General features: G+C 43.8%; 1 protein-coding gene across 3 annotated transcripts in view; it reads left to right on the top strand.

The window, feature by feature from the left end:
- Nucleotides 1-18897, top strand: part of SFMBT2 (Scm like with four mbt domains 2) — a 120421-nt gene extending 101524 nt beyond the window's left edge. For 2 of the 3 annotated variants that reach the window (XM_087767235.1, XM_087767236.1), the window contains 5 exons: nucleotides 5098-5273; nucleotides 6842-7014; nucleotides 8835-9083; nucleotides 9238-9366; nucleotides 11432-18897. In XM_087767235.1, coding sequence (XP_087623361.1) covers nucleotides 5098-5273; nucleotides 6842-7014; nucleotides 8835-9083; nucleotides 9238-9366; nucleotides 11432-11572 — 868 coding nt within the window. In that variant the 3' untranslated portion in view covers nucleotides 11573-18897. The remainder of the gene's footprint in view (nucleotides 1-5097; nucleotides 5274-6841; nucleotides 7015-8834; nucleotides 9084-9237; nucleotides 9367-11431) is intronic. The other variant, XR_015706800.1, reaches the window with a different exon arrangement.
- Nucleotides 18898-20720: the final 1823 nt, after the last annotated feature.

Raw genomic sequence — 20720 nt, 5'->3', positions numbered from 1 at the left:
TAATGGCTGTAAGTAGGGCTGTTTGGACGTACCCATTTTTGCAGGACTTTGGACATAAACAGTACCAGTGTGTGCAGAAACTTATCTCCTGGGTCTTGTATGAAGCCCAGTTAATCAAATTAAGAAAGATGAGTACTCCTGGACTCCTGCATTAAATGAAATTTTGAGACCTGCCCAAATCCAGTAGCTGAACTCTAGGAATATTTACCCCCATCACAGACACCATTGCTTATTTATGAAGCTGCATTTCAAAGAAAGTCTTTTCACTGGGATGCTATAGAAGACTGCCTTTCACTTGTGATAGGTGATGCTGAGGTGTGCAAAGTCTTCTTTGCCTCAGCCTTTGCTAGCAAGGGTTGCTGTCAGGCCTCCCAGGTCCCTGTTACTGTTTGAGGGAATGAAGTGTTACCCACAGTAGGTGGAAAAGAAGGTAGAGACTATAAACAAACTGGATGAGCACAAGTGTGTGGAACCAGATGGGATGCAGCCAGCTCTGCTTGAGGAACTGGCCAATGTTATTGTGAGGCCACTCTCTGTCATGTTTGAAAGTTGATGATGATCAGGGAGGTTTCCTGATGTCTGGAAAGAGGCAAACATCACACCCCTCCTCGAGAAGGGCAAGAAGGAGGATCCAAGTAATTACAGGCTGTCAGCTTAACGTTCCTGGGAAGGTTATTAGGCAAATCCTTCTGGAAGCCATTTCCAAGAACATGCAGGACCAATAGGTGACTGGCAAGAACCAGTGTGGATTTACGAAGGGCAAGTTGTTCCTGATAGGATAAGATAACTTGTTTGATTGTTGAGGGAAAAGCAGTGGAAGTTATTTACACTGATTTTAGCAAGGCATTCAACACAATCTCCCATAGCATCCTTATAGCCAAGCTGTGGAGATGTGGACTGGACATAGGTGTGCTGAGTGGAAAGTTGGCTGGACAACTGGCTGGAAAGAAAACCCCAAAGGGTTGCGATCAATGGTATGAAGTCCAAGTGGCAGCCAGTTATTAACGGTGCTCCTCAAAGGTCAGTACAAAGCTACAGCTCATATGATCTGTTTCGTCTTCCACATCAGCTCTGCCGCATACTTCCTGAGGCACTGCAAGGGTGAATTAGTGTGATCAGGTGGCCTTCTGTGCCAGATATTGGAGACAGAAGTCATTAGCACCAGTGGAATGACTTAAACTCTTTGTTTCCATAACCAGGAAGAGAATTAACAAAACATGTCCTTACAACCAGAACAATTCCAAGGCCCTTTCTGAATCCTGTCTTCAAGAGTACAAAATATCACTGGTTGATTAAAGAGCTTTGGAGGAAAATAACTACTACATTTTTATTGATTTTACCTAGACTAGGATTATTTGCAAAATCCTTGGTATTCAAGATACACTGAGTAGCTTCAAGGGTATCAGGGTTTTGATGAAAACTATAGGGATTTCTGTCATTGGCAGTCGGAATGGCCCATACAGGCAGAGTCTGATTCAAACATGATGAAGTGGATGTTAGACAATGTCTGCTGCTGTACTGGTAAGTTGCTTCTGGTAGGTGCAATGCAGAGAGACTTTGGTTGTGTGGTGTAAGTAGCTAGTGTTTCCTGGAGATTTCTCATGTTTGGCAGACTTTAAGCTAGTAAGACAAATCAGAAATTTCTTGCAAAAGAATAGATGGGAGTTTTTCGTCCCCTGAAAGGAAATTGAGGCTTTTAGCCACTGAGTTGTTCAAAATAGTCTCAAGGATTGTCAAAACTATGGGCTGTATCCTTATGATGAGGCTTTTGAAAATGAGGGTGGTCTCAATGCTCTTACCTTTTGAAGTGTCTTCAGCACAAGGCTTTTCATGCCATCAGACAGTGGTCCCCAGCTGGAGCTCCTAGAAGACATTTTATTCTCATGAACCTCTGATCTATTTTATCACCAAAGGAAGCTTCAACAGAAGAATGATATTGCCAGCAAAGTGCTGTTAGCTTAATACTGTTGCTCATGGATCAGCAAAAATCCTGAGTATGTTTTTCATGGAAATAGTTTCAGCCATAAGGGTTTCTCCAATTCTGGGGATCTGAGGGCAGAGAAAGAGGGAGAGGAAAGGAAGGGAGAGGAAAGGAAGATTTCTGTGGCTCTGGCTGAAAAATCTTTTTTAAAAGAACAGTGATTTCTAAGAAAACTGAAGATGTGCTTGACACGGCTGTTACCAAGTCTCCAGTGCTGCCATGCTGTGCATGCAGATCAGTTACTGCTTAAAACGGGTTGGGAAGGTAGGAGTCCTAGTATGAAAACATCTATAGGAATATCAGTAGTTGGTAATTTTTTGAGTGATGCTAATGGAAAAGGGTTTTCTGATTATGTCCAAAGGAGCTCTTTTCACATGGCTGTGCTAGAACAGCTTACGATTACATTTGGTGGTGTTTGTGTTAAAAATCTTTAGTGTGTGAGGAATATGGAAAACATTAGTAGAATCTGGTTTATAGTTGAAAGAGGTGCTGCTGAGGCCAAAATAATGTAAAAACCACAACTGTGGCCAGTACTAACACCCGGGGTTATTGAGACTGATTGCTGCAGTCATATTGTTCTCCATTTTGCCATCCATTCTGTTAATTACTATGTGTATTGCATTCAAACCAGACTGTGAAATCAGTCGGTTGTTCATTTTCCTGGTTTCATCTTTTTCTTTCACCAGGCACTTTAGTACAATGGGTCCTTTCTGGGCAGCCAAACACAATAGGAAGCACACAGTTAGAAGAAGTCAGCCATCCTTGAATAATACCCATCAGGCAGCTTTCTTAGCTTATGAGAAAGAAGATCAAGAGGCAATTTGATTACAGTGCTTTTGCAGGGAAACAAAACCAGATGCAGTCTTTTCATCCTAGTGGTGAAAGTCAGAACAAGGACAAATAAATGTAAGTTAAATCCAGACACATCCAGACATAAAATGAGGCAGAGGCTCATGAGGTATAGGTACAGGTGCTCCTGCTGCCAGGATTCTTCTAGTGTGGAGACCCTTGAGGGGAGGCTGGTTCTTTTCTGGAAATGATGCTTTAGTCCAGCCAAAGTTGTTTGGGTTCAGGTGAAGGTAACACAATGAAATTCAGCAGCCTGTCACAGGAGTCAGACTTACTGGCCTAATGATCTAGGCTGTCTCTAAACTTAATGGCTCCTGTAGAAGTAATAAGGGCAGCAGTCTTTTCAAACACATTGAAAAGAAATAGAAAACATTTATAAGTAGATACATTTAAATGCCTGTGGAATTTGTTCTTTTGACATTAGGTATTGCCAAACCCCCTTTAGCTAGCCTGGCTGTGCAGCTATTTCACAGGGAAGCTGGAATAACAGTGCTCTGTATCTGGAAGGAACACTTTTTCCATTTTACGTCATCTGTCCAGGTCTGTCAGGATGCATGAAGAGCTGGCTAATTAAGTCATTTGTTCATTCATTTAGAAGGATGAGTGAATTCAGGATTGTCTCCATGACCTGGGGTCCTTGGTCAGGCACCAAATCAGGTATCACAGCCTGGTGCCTTGCAGAAATGCTCATTTAGGTTCTGGAAGAGTTTTATGTTGAGGTGATAGTTTAGATCAAGTCTTTTGCGACATGAGGATGGTTGGACTGGGCTGTTCTCAGACCCAAGTTTTGTTTGGGTACCCCTCTAAGTTTCAAACCCTTTTCCCATACCCCAGTGTTTACAGAAAGAACTTTTGGGAGGGAGAGCAGCAAAAGGTGGTTTCTCAGGTGCTTTGTGCAACTCAGTAAAACCTTCGAAGAGGGAATAGGGTCCGGGCGCATGCTGTGTATTTTAACTCTCCGGCCACGTCTTCTTTGTTTCACCTTCTCCTCCTCTGCCTCTTCCATATCTGACTATCAGCAGCTGATTCCCTGGGTCTTAATGGTCCTAGTCCCTGGGAACTGTGGGTCTTAATGCATTCACAAATGCTTCGTCTCATTTTTCCTGATGACTGTATCTTTGTCTTTCATTGCCTCCCATCCAGTAATCTCTGTTTCACTGTCTCTCCCTCTTTTTCTTTTGTGTGTGTTACTTTTCTCTCCTCTAAGCACATTTATAATGCCTTAGCACCAGGCACTTTTGTGATTGTCTCTTGTCTTGCATTCCTCAGGGTGGGTAAGAGATGTTTTAAAAACCTTATCTCACTGTTTACAATAGCTCGGTGCTGTTTAATAAATTATGGGGATAATTGTTTTTTCAGAGTTCACATCTACAATGTGTTACAGCAGGGATGTAACTGTATCTTTCTTAGCCATTTATCGCTCAGAAACACTTCATATAAAACACTGAAATAAATGTTTTAGTAGCACACGGATAACAAATTTAAGACAAACCTTTCGTTGCGCATTTCTGCTCTAAGCATTCCCTGTAGGAATCGGTTTTTAGGGCCTGTTGCTGCAGCCCCGTTAAACAACTTAAGAGACTCCTGGTTAGTTCCTCGGGTTTTGTATTGCCCACATCTCATAGCAGTGAAGTCATCTGGTCCCCATATGGCAGACAGTAGAGTTTCACTCAGATGATTCTACACAGTAACAGTTGGCACAACAAAACTGTGGGCTTATTGTGAGCTGGGACATGATGTGAGAGCTGCCTTGAGAAAGATGGCAATGGAGAAGACCAAAGGTGTACTGGGGGCTTATAGAGACAGTCTCTAGTGCAGCCCACATACAGGGTGGTGACCAGAAAGCTCTGCAAGGCATATAAGCTTACCACAGATCAATATATGAGGAGAGACTACATCCCTCTCCCCAAAACTTTGCATCAGTTCATAGTGTGGGCATGCTGTCCTGTGTAGTATCCTCATCAAGCCTACTGTGATTTTTTTCTGTCTATTGCTGTATCTACAGGTATATCCAGTCTGCACATGCATTCCTCCCCAATCACGTCCACACCTCAGCTTCCAGGATCATTTCACTCTGCCCTTCCTTCCTCAAGTCCATCTGAAGTGGAGCCACTAAAACAAATAGACCTATTCTGCTTGCCTTCCCAAGAGAGACAATCTTCCAAAAGTCATTAGGGAAGATATCTCCCCAACAGAGGAGAGTCTGGTCTGTAGCATCGAAGGACATCGCTTGATTGGTGACATGGGGTCTTGTACTCTTTTTCTAGGTACAGAGGGAAGACATACAGGGCGACTGTTAAGATTGTGCGAACGTCGGATCAGGTAGCAGATTTCTGCAGAAGAGTCTGTGCAAAGTTGGAGTGCTGCCCCAACTTGTTCAGTCCTGTTCTGGTGGCCGAAGTCTGCCCAGAGAACTGCTCCATTCATACCAAAACCAAGTACAGTGAGTATTGGCCAAAATGCTTTGTGTTGCTACCTGGGAATCAGATCAGTGGGAGACTGTGCATGAGATAGTGACGAAGAACAGGAGTTGTGTAATACATTAATATTGAGTAGGATTCATCTCATCTAAGAGCAGTTATTTAGTCCTGACCAGGCCACCTTAGGCTCCCTTAGTATTCTGTACAGAGAAATAGGCATCTCTACAAAACTGTCCATCTCACTCCATCCTAATACATGTTTGAAAGTCACTACTTTTTGGAAGTCTTGACTTTTCTTCATATGTGAAGTTAATATAAAGAGCATGTAAAAGAAACCTGCAATGGCCAGCTGAGATTTAAACTGCTATATCTGAGACACCTTTGTTAGGTGAGATGAATTCTGTCCTACTCAGGGAAGAGTTTCTGGAATATGCACCAGCACAGGCCAGTATCACAGTGCCAAGGTGCTGGAAGGAGTTTGGTAGCACTGACTCTCTCTGCGCAGACTTTAATACTTAGGCATATTCCTGCCTATTCAGAAAGGCTGAAGTTAGGCATGTGTTCAACACTTTCTGTTGTCAGTGTTACTCATATTATTGGCTCTTAAACAGGTCAGGAAAGTGGAAGTGAGTGCTGTCCTTCTTCCGCAAAGGTCGCAAGAAACCAATATGATTGATTTAAACTAGTTAGCTTCTGTTTAGTGCCAGAGTAGAAGGAGAAATGGGCTCAGGGAGATATTCACATCACTGAATATGGTTTTCTGTAGAAGTCTACACCTGAGCTAGACTCCTAGCTCCCACTGGTAGCAAATGGAGAGCTGGAGGAGTACAGCTAGGGGAGCTCCAGCTGAGATTGTCTCATCTCAAAGTTGATGGTTGTATGTGGCTGGATGAATTGTTCCTCAAAACTCCATTGATTTGATGAAAAGCTCGGTTCAGTTACAAACTTTGACATGGGTGCCAAGTGCCATTTTAGATGTCCTGGGATACCCTACCTGGTGAAGGGCAGAGTATCTGTCAGCCCCAGAGGATGCTGTAGAGCATGTCAAAAGGTACCTGACCCAAGCCCCTAATGTAAGGTCAGAGGACTCTCTCATCCTGAATTTCAGCTTGGGCCAAGAAATATTCAAAGGTAATAAAAACCCATTCCTTTGTGCATTGAACATACATAATTCAGGATAGCTGACCCTCTTCACTCTCTGCTGAAAACATTAGCGACTGAAAGTGTATCTAAGACTTAACATTAACTCATGCAGAAAGGCTTTAGATCAAATCTGAAACTTGCTGGCCTCTCTCCTTCCAAATCACTGCTTGGCTTAGTGAAAGCTTTGCCTAAGTGCACATTGTAGGGTTAAATTCTGAACTCCTCACTCATCACCAATAAATGTGTATATAAGAGCTGTAACACTCTGTGCTAGTCCAAGATAACATCTTATATTTATACTGGACATTTTTTCCAAATCAAGATATTTTAAAGTTCCTTGTAAAAGTGCACCTAGAGTGCAGCAGTGAATCAGTAGCAAGAAGCACGCCAAAGTTTCCTTCTCTCAATGGTTAAAGTTTTTAATGGGTATTTTGCTTCATTCCTCCAGCTTATTATTACGGGAAAAGGAAAAAAATAATTAAGCCACCAATTGGGGAAAATAACAATATGAAAAGTGGACATGTCAAGCCAGCTAGACGCAGAAAAAGGCGGAAATCCATCTTTGTGCAGAAGAAAAGGAGGTCGTCAGCTGTCGATTTGAATGCTGCAGGCTCTGCAGAGGTATGTGTTGCACTGGGATGAATCAGCAAAAGCCCCCTGGTGCTTTTTTTATCCCCCCATCTGCATCTTCCTTTTGAGGGACTTCTCGGCAAACCCCCACACTTCCATCTTCCATTTTGAGTCCCTCCTTGCTACCCTGTTCTTCTAAGATCAGACTGGTTTTATTGGATCACTTTGGGGACTTTTACCCTTGTCCATTCTAGAGTTAGCAAATAGAGTTTTTGCTTCCACCTTCTTAATGCTCACTAGCTAACATGCTGTCTAATACTATATCTTTGTTTACTTGTGCTTCCTTATAAGCCTGCAGGCAGGCAGATGAGCCTGTTAGATGCTTTTTGATCTAGCAGAGTGAAGGAGGACTGTGATCCATGTCTAAGATCTCTAAATACTATACTATAATAATACTATAATAAATAACAATAACTCTTAGGCCACTATGATTTCAAGGGCTTTTATTTTTTCATTAACCATTCGTAATATTTTTGGTTCACAACATCAAACAATAAAAGTGCTAAAAACTTTAGAAAACAAGCAAATGGTGTGTGCCTCAAATATATAGTATTTGAGGCCTCAGTCTTTCCAGTGTGCTATGTGATATGATGGCATCCCAGCTTCAGCAATGATTTGTGTCCAAATACAACCTGGAGCAGACTTAGTTCTGTGTGGACCATTCCCGGGTGGTTTTCCCATGATAGTAATGACAAAGTTCACATATGGTTTCCCTTCCTCAGCTGAGTGCCAGTGATTGCTGCTTTGTGCAATGTGAAATAAAACTGATTTACTTAAATTTCCTCTTCTTCAGCTGGAGGGGGATATTTTAGGCAGCTTTCAGTTGATTGCTTGCATCTTCATGACTTGGTCCTCATTTAGGTGTAGTTCTGCTTCATTTCCTTAGATGATACCCATTTCAAAGGAATTTAAACTGAAATAAACTCATGTTAAGCCTAAATCAACCATTAGCCAAGTTTTTTGACCTTTCAGCCAATATAACTAACTTCATCTAAAATTTTTCTTTCACTTAAGACCTGAGCGTATGGCTTGGATGCATGCTCACGCTTTGATCAGAGCTAAGCTGTCAAAGCCATTTGGGCCACTTGTGTATATATAAAGTTCAAAATACACAGTTTCCATCAGTTGGTGTGTGCTTGCAAGCTCTGTGTGACAGAAATAACAAGAATCTGGTGTAATATCCTTTAAATGGAAATTTGTGCTTCACCTTCAACAATTTGGTGTTCAGCTGAAAGCAGGGAAATCTGGGTGAAATCGTCTGTCCTGGGTTTTACAGAAATGCCAGCTAAGAAATCAAGTGCAAGTATGCACTTGTACATCTAGATATTTTTAAAGGCACCAAATTTTCCTTCCTTTCAATACCAGTGACACCCATGACAATTTGAAGCAAGGTGAAAGTTTAAATTCGAGCCTACTTCTGATTTTATTTCATCTCAAGCAACCCGAGTTTCATTTAATCCTTTTAGTATTTTCCATTTCCCCTTCTCATGCACATCTGCAGTGCCACAAGGTTTGAGATGCAAGCCCAACAGAGGAACATTTCGTGCCAGATGAGTTATTGCCGTTGACCTTTTGTAAGAAACAGAAAAAGGATTTGTCCACCGTGTATTTTTTTCTTCTACATTTTGTAGCAAATCTAAATTGAGGGATAATCTACTTAGCACTGTAATGAAAAAGAGATAATTCAGTTAAAATAAATGTTACCCTGGACCGGCATGGGCACGGGCATGCAGTTTGACCCAGTGCCTTTTGATTTGCTGCTGTATTAATCTCTGAGCTTGGATGCAGTTTCACTGATGGTCCTTGTGCAGGAGAGCGAAGATGATGAGCCGGACGTGATGGAGGACGAGACAGGAAGCGAGGAAACCAGCTCAGAGCTCCGTGATGACCAGACGGATACCTCCTCTGCCGAGGTTCCCTCCGCCAGGCCCCGGCGAGCGGTCACCTTGCGGAGCAGCACCGAGTCGGACAGACCTCCTCCCACGGAGAGAGCCCGACGGAGCCGGAGACCGCAGCCCCACTCCTACGGCGAGGCAGAGAAGTGCGCGCAAGTCAAGGAAGTGAGTATGCCCATAGGCTTTCACTCCCAATTAATAGCAATATTCTTCCTAAATTAACCTTCAGTGCCAAGCCTTCCTCATCTGAGGAGGGCATCCCTGCCCTGGTTCTCCACACAAGGTAGTTTTTTTTATGAAAGCTTTTGTTTTTTTGCAGGAAGTTAAGCAAGAAGAGGAAGAGAAGCTCATTCTGGACAGTAATCCATTGGAGTGGACTGTAACTGATGTCGTGAGGTTTATTAAACTGACTGACTGTGCACCCCTTGCCAAAATATTTCAGGAGCAGGTAGAGGTCTTCATGTAACTCTTCTCTTTGTGTCTGCGGTGCTTACTCACATCACAAAAAAAAAGAGCACATACCACCTTGCTAGCTGGGTCCTGAGCTTTGACAAAGAGATTATGATCAGACTTTAGATCCCCTCACACCAAGCTATAGCACAAAGTTTGGCAAGGCATGGAAACCCTTGGAAACTTGAGTCAGAGCCTTGCCAGAGCCTCAGAGAGACCAGAAACACGCCAGCCACAGTGTTTGTGAAAAGCAGGAGGTTTAGACCTTTCTTGTTCAGGCCAAGGTCCACAGCACCATCCTGGTGTCACGTAGGCACCTCAGTGTACCAACAGATTGTGGTTATTTGGTACCTAGCAAGCTGTCTCTCCTGGCCGCATGGGTTCCACCCTGTTTTAAAATATCAGCCTGGGAAGCAGAAAATTGCTGCTTGAACCCAAAACTGCCTGCCTGAATTTTGGCATCGACACCTAGATGCTCCAAGTATGTAGACACTTACTTCCCATCTTCATCCCTCTGAAGATCTGGCAGTCAGGCCCTTGGATGACCTAATTTTAGGAGATGCCAAGTATCTTCCCATTAAGCACGTAAGTTTGCAGGAGCAGAAGCCAATGCTTTTCATCTCAAGTCAGTGTGAATGTGTAAAATTTATATAGAAACAGCCATTCCTTGGCTAATGAGTAACAGCCACTGCCGAGAGTAAAGGGCAGTGCTAAGAAATCATAGCTAGGAAGAAGCAAGTGTGGTTAATTAGGCCATTGCCGATGGCAGTCAGTGGTATGGCCAACTGCACATTGAACTATCTCTGATTCTTCACCATGAATAACTCTGTACCCGACTACAGCTGCTTTGACTGGGAGAAGGTGAAGTGCAAGTCTAGAGCAAGGCTGAAACACTCCATAGCAAGATGCTGTAGTCACTGCGTCACAGCGTGCTCCAACCATTTGTTAATCAGCCTGGAGTAATGCCAGGGCTTGAAAACCAACCCTGTCTCTGCTTTGCCAAAGAGTTTTATAGGGACTTTAATAAAAAACAGATGACTGGAGCGTGTGATTTGCAAGAAAGCTCTGGTGCAATGGGCCATGCCATCAAGCTTCAGTGGAGGAAGAACCTGAGCTGTGGACAGTCATGATCAAAGCAGTGCTTAAGGTGTCCAAATCCTCCTTGTGTTTAATGCTACCTAATCAGGGCCATCCTGTGGAGTTTATGTTGCCTGTGAGTTAGAGTGCTCTTTCTGCACTTCGACTCTGATCCTCCCTAAGGGGTAAAAAGCAGTTTTGTAGCCTGCTCATCTGCATCTCAGTCCATTAAAGAATAAAGAGGACTTGAGTTCTTAATTAAGAAGAGGATCATAAAGCCAACAGAAATGCCTAATAAAATGGCTTCTGTCTGGGGTGCTAGTTCATGGAGTTTGGTGCATAAATATGCCTGAGGGAAGGATGTGACCTCCTGAGGTCCCTTCCATCTTATACCATTCTGTGACCCTGGGACATTAGAGATTGCAAGGGCTCCATGTGGTCCAGACCCCTCTGTGTTGGTTGTTCAGCAGCTGAAGTGGAACAAGGCAGGTCCTGAGTGGACCAGGTGACACGGCATGGAGCAAGGCAGACATAAACCTGCGCTGAGCAAATCATGGGCCAAAAGAGATAGGGCAAGGGTCTGACTTGGCAGTGGGACTGGCTTCAGTTTCTCCATTCAGCTCCCTCCTGTGTCTCCTGGTGTGCTCTCTGCAGCCTCCCCCTTGCCTCAGTTCTCAGTCATAAAATGGGACTAATCACATCTCCGTGGACCCTGCAGAGCTTCTGTAGAAGGTGATCCAGCATTTCAGCAGCTGGAAGGCTTTTCCCAAACTGGGGGCAAGGTGAGAGCCTACAAAGACACACTAGGCAACTTCTGAAAAAGTGTGAGGTATCCCAGAGAAAGGAGATGGGCATCAAAGTGGGAAAAAAAGGGCAGAGGGCAAAACCACCTTTAATTTTTGAGGCAAACTTCCCTTCTTGCTTCTCCAGACCTGCCCTCCAGAGTCCACAAACAAAACCATTTTTCCTGTCTTTGTCTTCCCCAGGACATCGATGGCCAAGCCCTTCTGTTGCTGACGCTGCCCACGGTACAAGAATGCATGGAGCTGAAGCTTGGTCCAGCCATCAAACTTTGTCACCAGATAGAGCGAGTAAAAGTTGCTTTCTATGCACAATATGCCAACTGACTGCACTTCTCCATTTCTTTCTGTTCTCCTTGTTCCCTCTCTTTTTTAACATTTCAACTTGTTCAAGGGTTTTTTCCCCCTATCTGTTTTCTTTTCCAAGAACACGTGGAATTGGAAGCACTGGGAATTAATCTGTGGGGAAGAAAAAAAAAAAACAAACACACACAACAAAAAACTAGCAACAAATTGAACTAATTTTTATGTACTTGTAAAGCACACCGAAGGACTGCTGGCATCTCTCCTCATGAGCCTCGCCAACCCGTTACACTGTGGTGCAAGGCCAGCATGGATCAGATGCTTTGTTGTTTGTTAAAACAAAGGTACCGATGGCAGACACATTCCCAGGGAGAAGGATCGGACATTTCTGGATGGTGATGGTTTATCTAGGCCAATTTCTGGACATGAACATTTCTTTTAGCCAACTCTGACACATTTCTTTCATATTGAAATGTAAGTGATCATTTGTAGCATTACCTGGGGTTTACTGCAAATTTGATCTTAGTGATCAATGGGCTTTTTTTCTCTCGCCTCTCCAGTCTTACAAAAGGAAAAAGTGTTATACGAGTTGTATGCTGTTTGTTATTCCTGAGTGATTTATAAAAGAGGACTCAACCCATGGTCTCTGTATGGTATTGGACAAAGCTACAGCAAACTGACAGGCGTGCAACAAGACCAGGTGTGCAGTAATGCGTCCTGAGCCATGCTGGTTCTGCACGATAAGCTCAATGTCCCTGTGATGGGATCTGTACAGTACTGCACTCTTGTACAGGAACATGCGTGAAAGCTTTCATAGTCAAGCCCATCCTCTTAAATCCAAGTCACTTGAAAGGCCTGACTTTAAGCCCCATGGGGTGAAAAAAAAAAAAGGCTATTCAGATTTAATGATGAGACTGTGGACTGAATGCTGGTTTCATTTGCACCTTCATGAATCTGGTTGCTAGGTGGGAATAAAAAGCATCAATGTTTTCAGGCTGTGTACACCAGCTGAGGATCCGGCCCAAAGCATTCTGTATAAAGCCCCCACATTGTCCCAGTGGCACCCTGGCCAGGAAAACTAGGGGCTTGCTTCATGCCAAGCAGAGTAAGCACCAGGGAGGGTGAAGAAATGGGTCGGACACCTTAGATTTGCCTCAACTGTACTTATAGTAGAAGTATTTCCCATTTACTTTGCTGGGATATATGACCCCATTAGTCCCACAGGTTGAGCCTGAATTTGCTGTAACTGAGCAGAGGTTGGCAGCATCACACTGGTGTAAAGTTCTTCAAAAACCAAGAACCAAACTGGGGCCAAGTCTGAATTTTGCCCTGAATTTAAGGTGCAAGTGAATCCCTCCCGCAAAAAGTGAATTGGATGGTTTGTGCTGAGATTTAGCCTGATTTCACAGGAAACCACCGACTTCGGCAGACTTTTGTTCTCAAACCATAAACAGATTCCTGTTCTCTGTCCTCAGGGAACCCACCTTGGAAACTGTACACAGCTCTGTTACCATGCTGTGATGCCAAAGCCCACTCAGTGAAGACCTCTTCAAAAAGAAATGCTATTTCTAGCCCTAAATCTGAAGGCAGTGCTTATGGCCAGATAACCCCCACCTCAAACACGTAGCATATGGTGACAGCAAACTTGGATCAGATAATGCTGTTGACCACCGTGTGCTCAGAAAAACCTATTGAGCAACACCAGGCTATAGTTGCTGCTTTCTCCTTCATCAGTTTCCTCCTTAAGTTCTTTGGATTAAAGAAAGAAAGCCTCAGAAATAAATATTCTGGACTACATCTGTATCTGCCCTAGGGCATGTGTTAGGCAAGAAGTATTGACTCCATTTGCCATGCATCACTGCGGACTTTCTGGTCTCTCTTTTGGTGAGTTTCTTGATTTGCCACTGAGGAGTGTGGTGGGTACAATCGCTGCAGGCTGAGCCAGATCCTGCCAACTCCTGAGACTTCATAAAAAATTTTCTTACATAGGAGATCAGCAGGACTGGATCTGTTCTCAGCTGTTGTCTTGTACTGAAGATCTTGTGGTTCAAGTTTTAATCAATGGAAGGGAAAAGTGGTCACCTCTGCATCAAATGGTTTTCTTCTTGTTTCTCAGAAGTCCAGGAACAAGGTTCTGTAGTGGTGCCGACATTGAAAAACTGGGTTTTAGACTGGATTTCCTACTGACAGTAGCAGTGGACTGTGTCCATGCAACTGGTTTGGTAACTACTTTGGATCCCTCTTAGGGTCCCCTAAAAACATTGCTCCTTGTTTCGTCTCTGAAGACAAAAGGATTGCGCCCAGCAAAATGAGAGCACAGCTGAGAAAAACATGGAGGGTGCTTTTCTCAGCTCCTCCTTGCTTCAGCCCAGTCCCTCCAATGGCTGGTATAACATCTGTCAGCAGGAGATAGCTCCCAAAAGACTGCTGTCAGGAGAACTGTGTATGAGGACATTTCAAGGAAGGGAAGCAGAATGGCTGTTTGCTGAACAGCATCCCAGCACTGATCTTTTACTTACCACATCCACCTTCTTCTGAGCATCCTTTGCTGCTCCGATGTTCTTGGAGTTTCTGGCCACTGGGATTTGTCAAAGTCGTTTAACGCTTCTTGGGACATGTTGCAAAAAACGTCATTGTTTTCTCCATCAACCTTGTAACTGTAGATATTCTTATGGCAGCTAACTACTCACGGAGGCACGGTCAGGGAGCAGACAGCAGCAGACTCTGAGAGCAACAAGCTCTGATGTTGGCCAAACAGGGGATGGGTGAAGCATTGAGCTCAGCACATGGGAGTCTTTACTGATTGTTCAGGGAAGTCAAATCGTATTTAAAACTCACCTATTAAACAAAAAAAGAGTTTTAATTTTAGCTTGCGCCGGCTTTTTTATTTCCTCAGGTTTCTCTCTCCTCACTATTTGTCTTTCAATTTATTGTTCTTCAGTGTCATCTCATTTATTGCTCTCTATTTTGGAGAAGATGATAACCTGAAATCTTTATCCTAAAATTACCTTGGGTGGTAAATGCTTTATTATTTCTTTTAGTCTGCAGGTTGGAAAGAAATAGGGGATTGGGCTACTGTTGTGTGATGCACTGATTGCCTTCCAGAAAAGCTGGATTTGAACTTCTTAGACAATTTCTTAAGCAAGTGGAAAACGGACTATGCGTAGTTTAACTGGACAGTATGCTCAGATTGTCACTTACAGCTTGAGCAGAGATCAGAAGGAAATACTTACTCTTGTCTGGACTTCATTTCAATTCTGGAACATTAGCAAGGCTTTGGAGTAATGTACTTCAAAGGAGATGTTGGAAACCCGATCTTGCTCGGGTAAAATACCACTTTACTTTGCAATGTAGAAGTATAAGCCACCGGAAGTTTTTTTTGGTCCAGCCCTGGTTCTGAGTTAAATTCAGAGCTGGTGCAACTTCACAGATACACTGATGACATTGGTGAAGCCACATCTTCTCCCCTCCCTGTTCTGAATTTGGCATCCAGGCCTGAAGTTTATTGTGTTACCAGCTAGAAAAGGTCACCACTGTGAAGTGCTGAACTCATGATTATCCAAGATCATTACCAAGGGCTGAGGAGCAACCCTGCTGTTGCTTTTGGGCTGTTGGATGCTGAACATCAGCGTTTTCACACGGACCACTTTGCTCCCACAAGAAGGGTGTGCAAGCACCCGTTATTGGCCTCTCTTCAGGCATACGACCAAGGTTGGGCATTTCTGGAGCAAAAGTAGGGGGTTGAAGAGTGCGTGGTACCTGCCCATCTTCATCTGCGCTGGCTTCTTTTGAGCTTGCACTTAGTCAGGTTGAGCAGATCCATGGGCAGGTCCCTGCTCCCTTCCCAACCCCCTTCAGTGCTTACCTTGACAGAATCAGCCAATTCTCAGTCTGCAGGCCCAAAGCACCAGTCTCTGAAATTGGATTAAAGCATTAACTTAGGGGAACGTCCATGATTTCCTGGCTGGTTGTCGTGCCTTCCTCCTGCTGTCATGGGTGCTCCTCTCCCACCTTGAAGGAAAATGCTGTCATTGGTTTCAGAGCTCTTCTTTCCTTTCCAGCTTGAAAACACAGCTCCCATCCACACTCCTGTTTTTTTCTCAATGCCAAGATGACCAAACCCTGGCTTTTTCTACCTCTCAGATGTGTGATGGCCTCTCAGCTCTAAGAAGGATTTCAGGGTCTCCAGCTCCACCGTGTTAACCATATGCAATAGCCCTTGATAGTTTGGTCCTGAAGGGTGCAGAAAATCTCCTAGAAATGCTATGTGCCCTCAGTAACCACTGAAATCGGGGCAAATGGTTACACACCCTCTCCTTAGTGAAGCATCTAGCAGATGCATGTCCTAGCTGAGATGGCCTGACCCACACTGTCAGAGGTATTTCGATGTCTGCTAGGATTTACAAAGTTTCTCAGTAAGTTAGATACCTAAAACCCATTATTATTTTGCTCTGGGTAAACAGCTAATTTGCCTTAAACTGGAAAGTCACCATTCCTTGGCTTTAACCTTCAACCTTTTGCAGTCCCCAGTTGCGTGGTGTGGAGCAAACACGATCTCAGCTCTTTGAAGGCAAACCAGACACTGTTGGGCTGCCATAATCAACAACTGGTCACCTGAAAAGCCTGCCTTGGTCTTTCAAGGGCACAAAATTGAATTTGGCAGAGCTGTAGTGCCATCTCAATGTTTTAGAAGCTCAGTGCCATCAGGGCACTTCAGATACTTTTTGCTTTTCTGGTGCAGTGTGTCTGGAAGATTACGAACTCAGACTGTTTGTCCCATTTCCAAATTCAAGTGCCAAAAGAGAAGTACATGCTGCAGCTGAACACCATTAAAACCAGCTTTATTACATGTGGATAAATATAGTCTGAAGGACTCCATTTTGGTGCTAAGGTATGTCACACTGTATTTTCCATTGCTTGGGATTACAAAGCTGATTCCTTACTCCAGGAAATATTTTCTGTAATCAGCAATGTCTTAAGCATTAGGATTTTATTTTTTATCTTGTGGCTGTAGATTTTTTTAACTCAAATGCACTCAACAAATACACACCTCTCCCAGTCATGTGAGTTTTGGAGAAGTTTTATATAGTATATTTATGTAAAAACTCTTTCAAAATGCAGGTGCATGTATATTTTCCCCTCAATAATACCCTTCATCACATCAGCTGACCCAGAACTAAGGGAATCTGTTACTCAGGATTTGATCCAGAAGTAACTGAGGTTAGTGGAAGGGCCCTCACAGCTGTGTGGGCTGTGGCACCAGGTCTTCACCAAATTCTTTCACTTAGAAGTCAAAAAGTGTGCAGTTAATTAACATAAAATTTAAATTTCTCCTATCCTATTCAGGCAGAAATCCAGCTGAAATCTGCCAGACTTAACAAGAGAGGGCTAGTGTCCTTAGGTGCTCGTGAACTCCAAAAAAAGGAGCAGAAGCATTTAATATTCTCATTTATTCTTTGGTACAATATTCCAGCAAAAAGTGAAAATTGTCTTAATGGGTGCATTTACCATATGAGCCAGTCATCAATGATGAGAGTTTTACAGCCCAACTTTAAATGTCAGTCATCCTATAGAAGAGGAGTGGTTTTGCAGTGGGTTTGGTGCCATGCACTGGAATTCTCTTGCAGAAGAAGATACGTGAACTGTACAGAAACAAAATGGGTCATAGGTTTAAATACTCATGGCCTTTCTCTTGTTTTAGCCTTTTGTGTGAATTCTTACCTTGAAAAAGGTCTCATGTTCTCATGATTTAAAACTCCAGCCTCTGTAATGGCCCATGGCACAGCATACCAGCAAAATACTTTTTTGTCCATCATCACGCTGTAGATGAACATGGGGGCATTGTGCTGACGAGCAGTTAGGTCAGGTGAGACAAGGAGGTCTCTCTTCAACACCTTGTTGGAAGAGTCGTCCATGCAGCCTGGAGGGCAGATGCTCCCCACAGCTCACTGTGGAGGGACAGATGCTGCCAGTGATGCTGTTGCTGGATAGGTCACGGAGCCCGAGTAGCCTAATGCAGCAGGTCAATTGCTGTGCAGCTACCTGCCCACAGATATTCCTGGTCTTGATAACTGCCAAGGATGTGGGAGAGGGGAGGGAGGTTTTCAGGGAAGGAGAGAGGTTGGAGTTCTGGGCTTGAGATATCTTTGTGGAGAGGGGCGTCTCATAACAGGGAAGCACAGCTATGGTCCATGAGCATCATTCCTGAAGGCGTCTCTGAATCATTTCACAGCAAAGATGCTTTGAGCCCCAACAGGGGCCAGGTGAGAGGAAGGAAAGAAGCTGGCAATACACTCAGAGCTACAATGCTGAAAGGTTTGTATTTTGTTTTCCCGGTGGAGACACAGAGATTTGGCTCAGGTGGCTCTAGGCTCCTTGGCTGGATAATAGGGAAAAATCAGTGTTTCTTCCTTGTATCCAACTCCTGTGTGTCTTCTGTGTTTGGGGGCTGAAGAACCTCCTCTTGCACCTTTCAGACCTCGATAGGAAATGTCAGGGGCTAAAAGTTGAGCTTTCTCCCATAGAAAAAGGTGGCATTACCCTGAGTTCAGCCTGTGGGTCTACAAAACACTCTACTCTGTGTTACGATGTGACAGGACGAAAATGATCATTCCCAAGTCACTCCACCTCCTTGTTGCTGCTCTAGTCTCATTGGAGATTATGGATGTTGTATCTGCTTATAAATGTATGCATTAAATTTCCCAATCCTTGTTCCACCAAACCTGATCAGGATGTGCCAACACGTGCAGCTATTCCAGCAGCTTTCACCTTCAGGGACCTTGCTAGAAAACACTCGCCTGGGGAACAGTATCACAACACTTTCATGTACACAGGCAGGGATGTCAAGTACAGCCAGGCGTTTGCTGCAGTGTGGTCCAACAGAGGTGAAAGTCTCAAGTTCAGACTTTGAAGGGAGTTGGTTCTTCTCATATACCATGGTAGGACAAGGCAAGCATTTAAACCCTCCTGTCTCTTATGGAACAACAGAAATTAGCTCCACAACCAGCAGTTATGGTCCGTTCGTGGTGACGCACGTTGGAAACCTTTGAATTCTTTTGCATTCCAGTTTGTACTGAAAATTTGATTCAAACTTTGTGTATGTAATACCTTTGGTGTGTTACAAATATATATGTCTGTGTATATATATGTATATATATGTGTGTGTGTATATGTATGTGTATATATATACATATAAATCAATCAATGCTGGTGTTTTTACTTTTTAAAGTTCACAGGGCAAAGGGCATGTTGTTAGTTTGCTCTAAGATTCTATTCTGTATATATGTTTTCATGTAAATAAGTGAAAATCTATATTCAGAGTTATATTTTAATTTTTATTCAAAATGAAATAAATCCCCTTTTTACTTGAAACAATTGTAAGCCACATTGTTAATAAAGTAACAATAAATCATATCTCTCTCCAGGATAGTTTTTTGTTTGGCTGGGCAGTGAGGGTTGTGTTTTGATGTATTTGGTTCATCCCTGAGGAGGTAAGGTGAGAAAGCCATCTGGTTGGCTTCACTGCTAATACCAACTTGCCTCCATCTTGAGTGACCTCATGCATGTTCTAGGACAGGCCAGTCTGGATTTGTCCCTTGCAGTGTTAGACACTTACAGAGGCATCTCTGGAGGCTCCCTTTTTGTCCCTAGAGGGAAGCACCTGCAGTAAGCTTTAGGTTGGCCAAATCAAATTGCCCTAGGGAACTGCCTCTCTTGAGTGCCTTTGGAGGACATCTAGAAAAGGTGAACTCTTCATTTAGGTTAATACTAAGAGAGGATGAACCTAAGCCAGTAGCCAGTCTACATGGATGAGTGTAGATAGACATCAGCTGTGGTTGCATCCCTCAGAGCATAATGGACACACAACGGTATGACTTCCAGGCAGTCCAGGTTCCTGTCGGAGCAAAGGTGTGTGTCCACATCTATGTGCTCTGCATGCTTCACACCCCAACCCTGATGAATGTGCCCAAGCTGCCTGGACCACAGTCTTGCCCTCGCTGAGCCCTGGAACCTCCAGGGAGGTGCAACACAGCCTCCCTGGCTCAACCCTCCATAGTGCCAAGCTGCAGGATTTGGGTTTACGTGCCTGCAAATTCTTCCTAGAAGCAGTATGGCAGAACATGAAACAAGGAAGATGGTGGGTGGGTGTGTGTGTGAGGAGACACAAGAGCATCTGAGGACCTTTTAGGAGAGTGACAGGGAGCAGGGTGAAAGACAGGAATGAATGAGCATGCAATGAGCAACAGGCAAAGAAGGACGTAGTGAGAGAGGAGCTGACGGTGGCAGGAGAAGAATTACAGCAGGGCCACAGCACATGGAGTAGAGACACAGACAAAAAAACTTCCCAAGCTGCAGAGCAGCCGTTGAACATGGGGAGAGCCATCCTGCAGTGGTGGAAAAGAGCCGTTTGTGGAGTCCAAAAGGTGGGCTGCAGAGATAGTGACATGGTCTGCAAAAGAAAACCTTGCTTTTCTTACATGTTTCATATAACATTTTCTCTGCAGTTACAGGCTGTATTGAGGATCATAAGTTCCAGCTTTGTAAATGAGTCACCTCGCCTTTCAGATCTCTCAATGGCATCCTGAGTCCTGCCCAAAAAGTCTCTATTTGTTGGGCTAGCTTGGCTACTGGGCATTTGCCATTGGTCTCATCACCCATCCCCTCTGCCCCAGTGAAAGTGGAGTAGTGCACACCTTGAGACAGCAGTATTGCATCCATTGGCGTGTGCATGGGAGAAAGTGAGCACAGAGCCTACAGAATTAGCTAACAAGAACTCGGATGACCCTTGTTTTGTTTTTGCTCCATAAATCCCATTCAGATATCTCTTGTGGATACAGCAAAAGGGGAAACCCAAAATTTCTCCCTCCATGGCCCACCATTTCTCTTAGTTCATGAAGACTGGCTATTCTTTAGCAGACAAAAATACAACTATGGGCAAGCAAGTGGGTTTAGGGTGATTTACAAAGGATCAAACCACTGGAAAGATTTTTTTTTTTTTACTATGTCAACAAAGTCTTGGGATGGAAAGCCTTCTGTGTTATTCATTATGACACTGTAACCACAGCCCATGCTTTGGGAAGGACAAAAGTGCAGATAGTCAGAGAAGTGACCTGTCCAAACAGGCTTAAAAATGAAGCATCAGATCAATGGATAGTCATGTGTGTTGATAAAT

Source organism: Nipponia nippon, unplaced genomic scaffold, assembly GCF_047370975.1.
Source record: "Nipponia nippon isolate SJK-2023a ecotype South Korea unplaced genomic scaffold, ASM4737097v1 scaffold_3, whole genome shotgun sequence".
Classification (NCBI taxonomy): domain Eukaryota; kingdom Metazoa; phylum Chordata; class Aves; order Pelecaniformes; family Threskiornithidae; genus Nipponia; species Nipponia nippon.
This window is presented reverse-complemented; position numbering and strand designations above follow the sequence as displayed.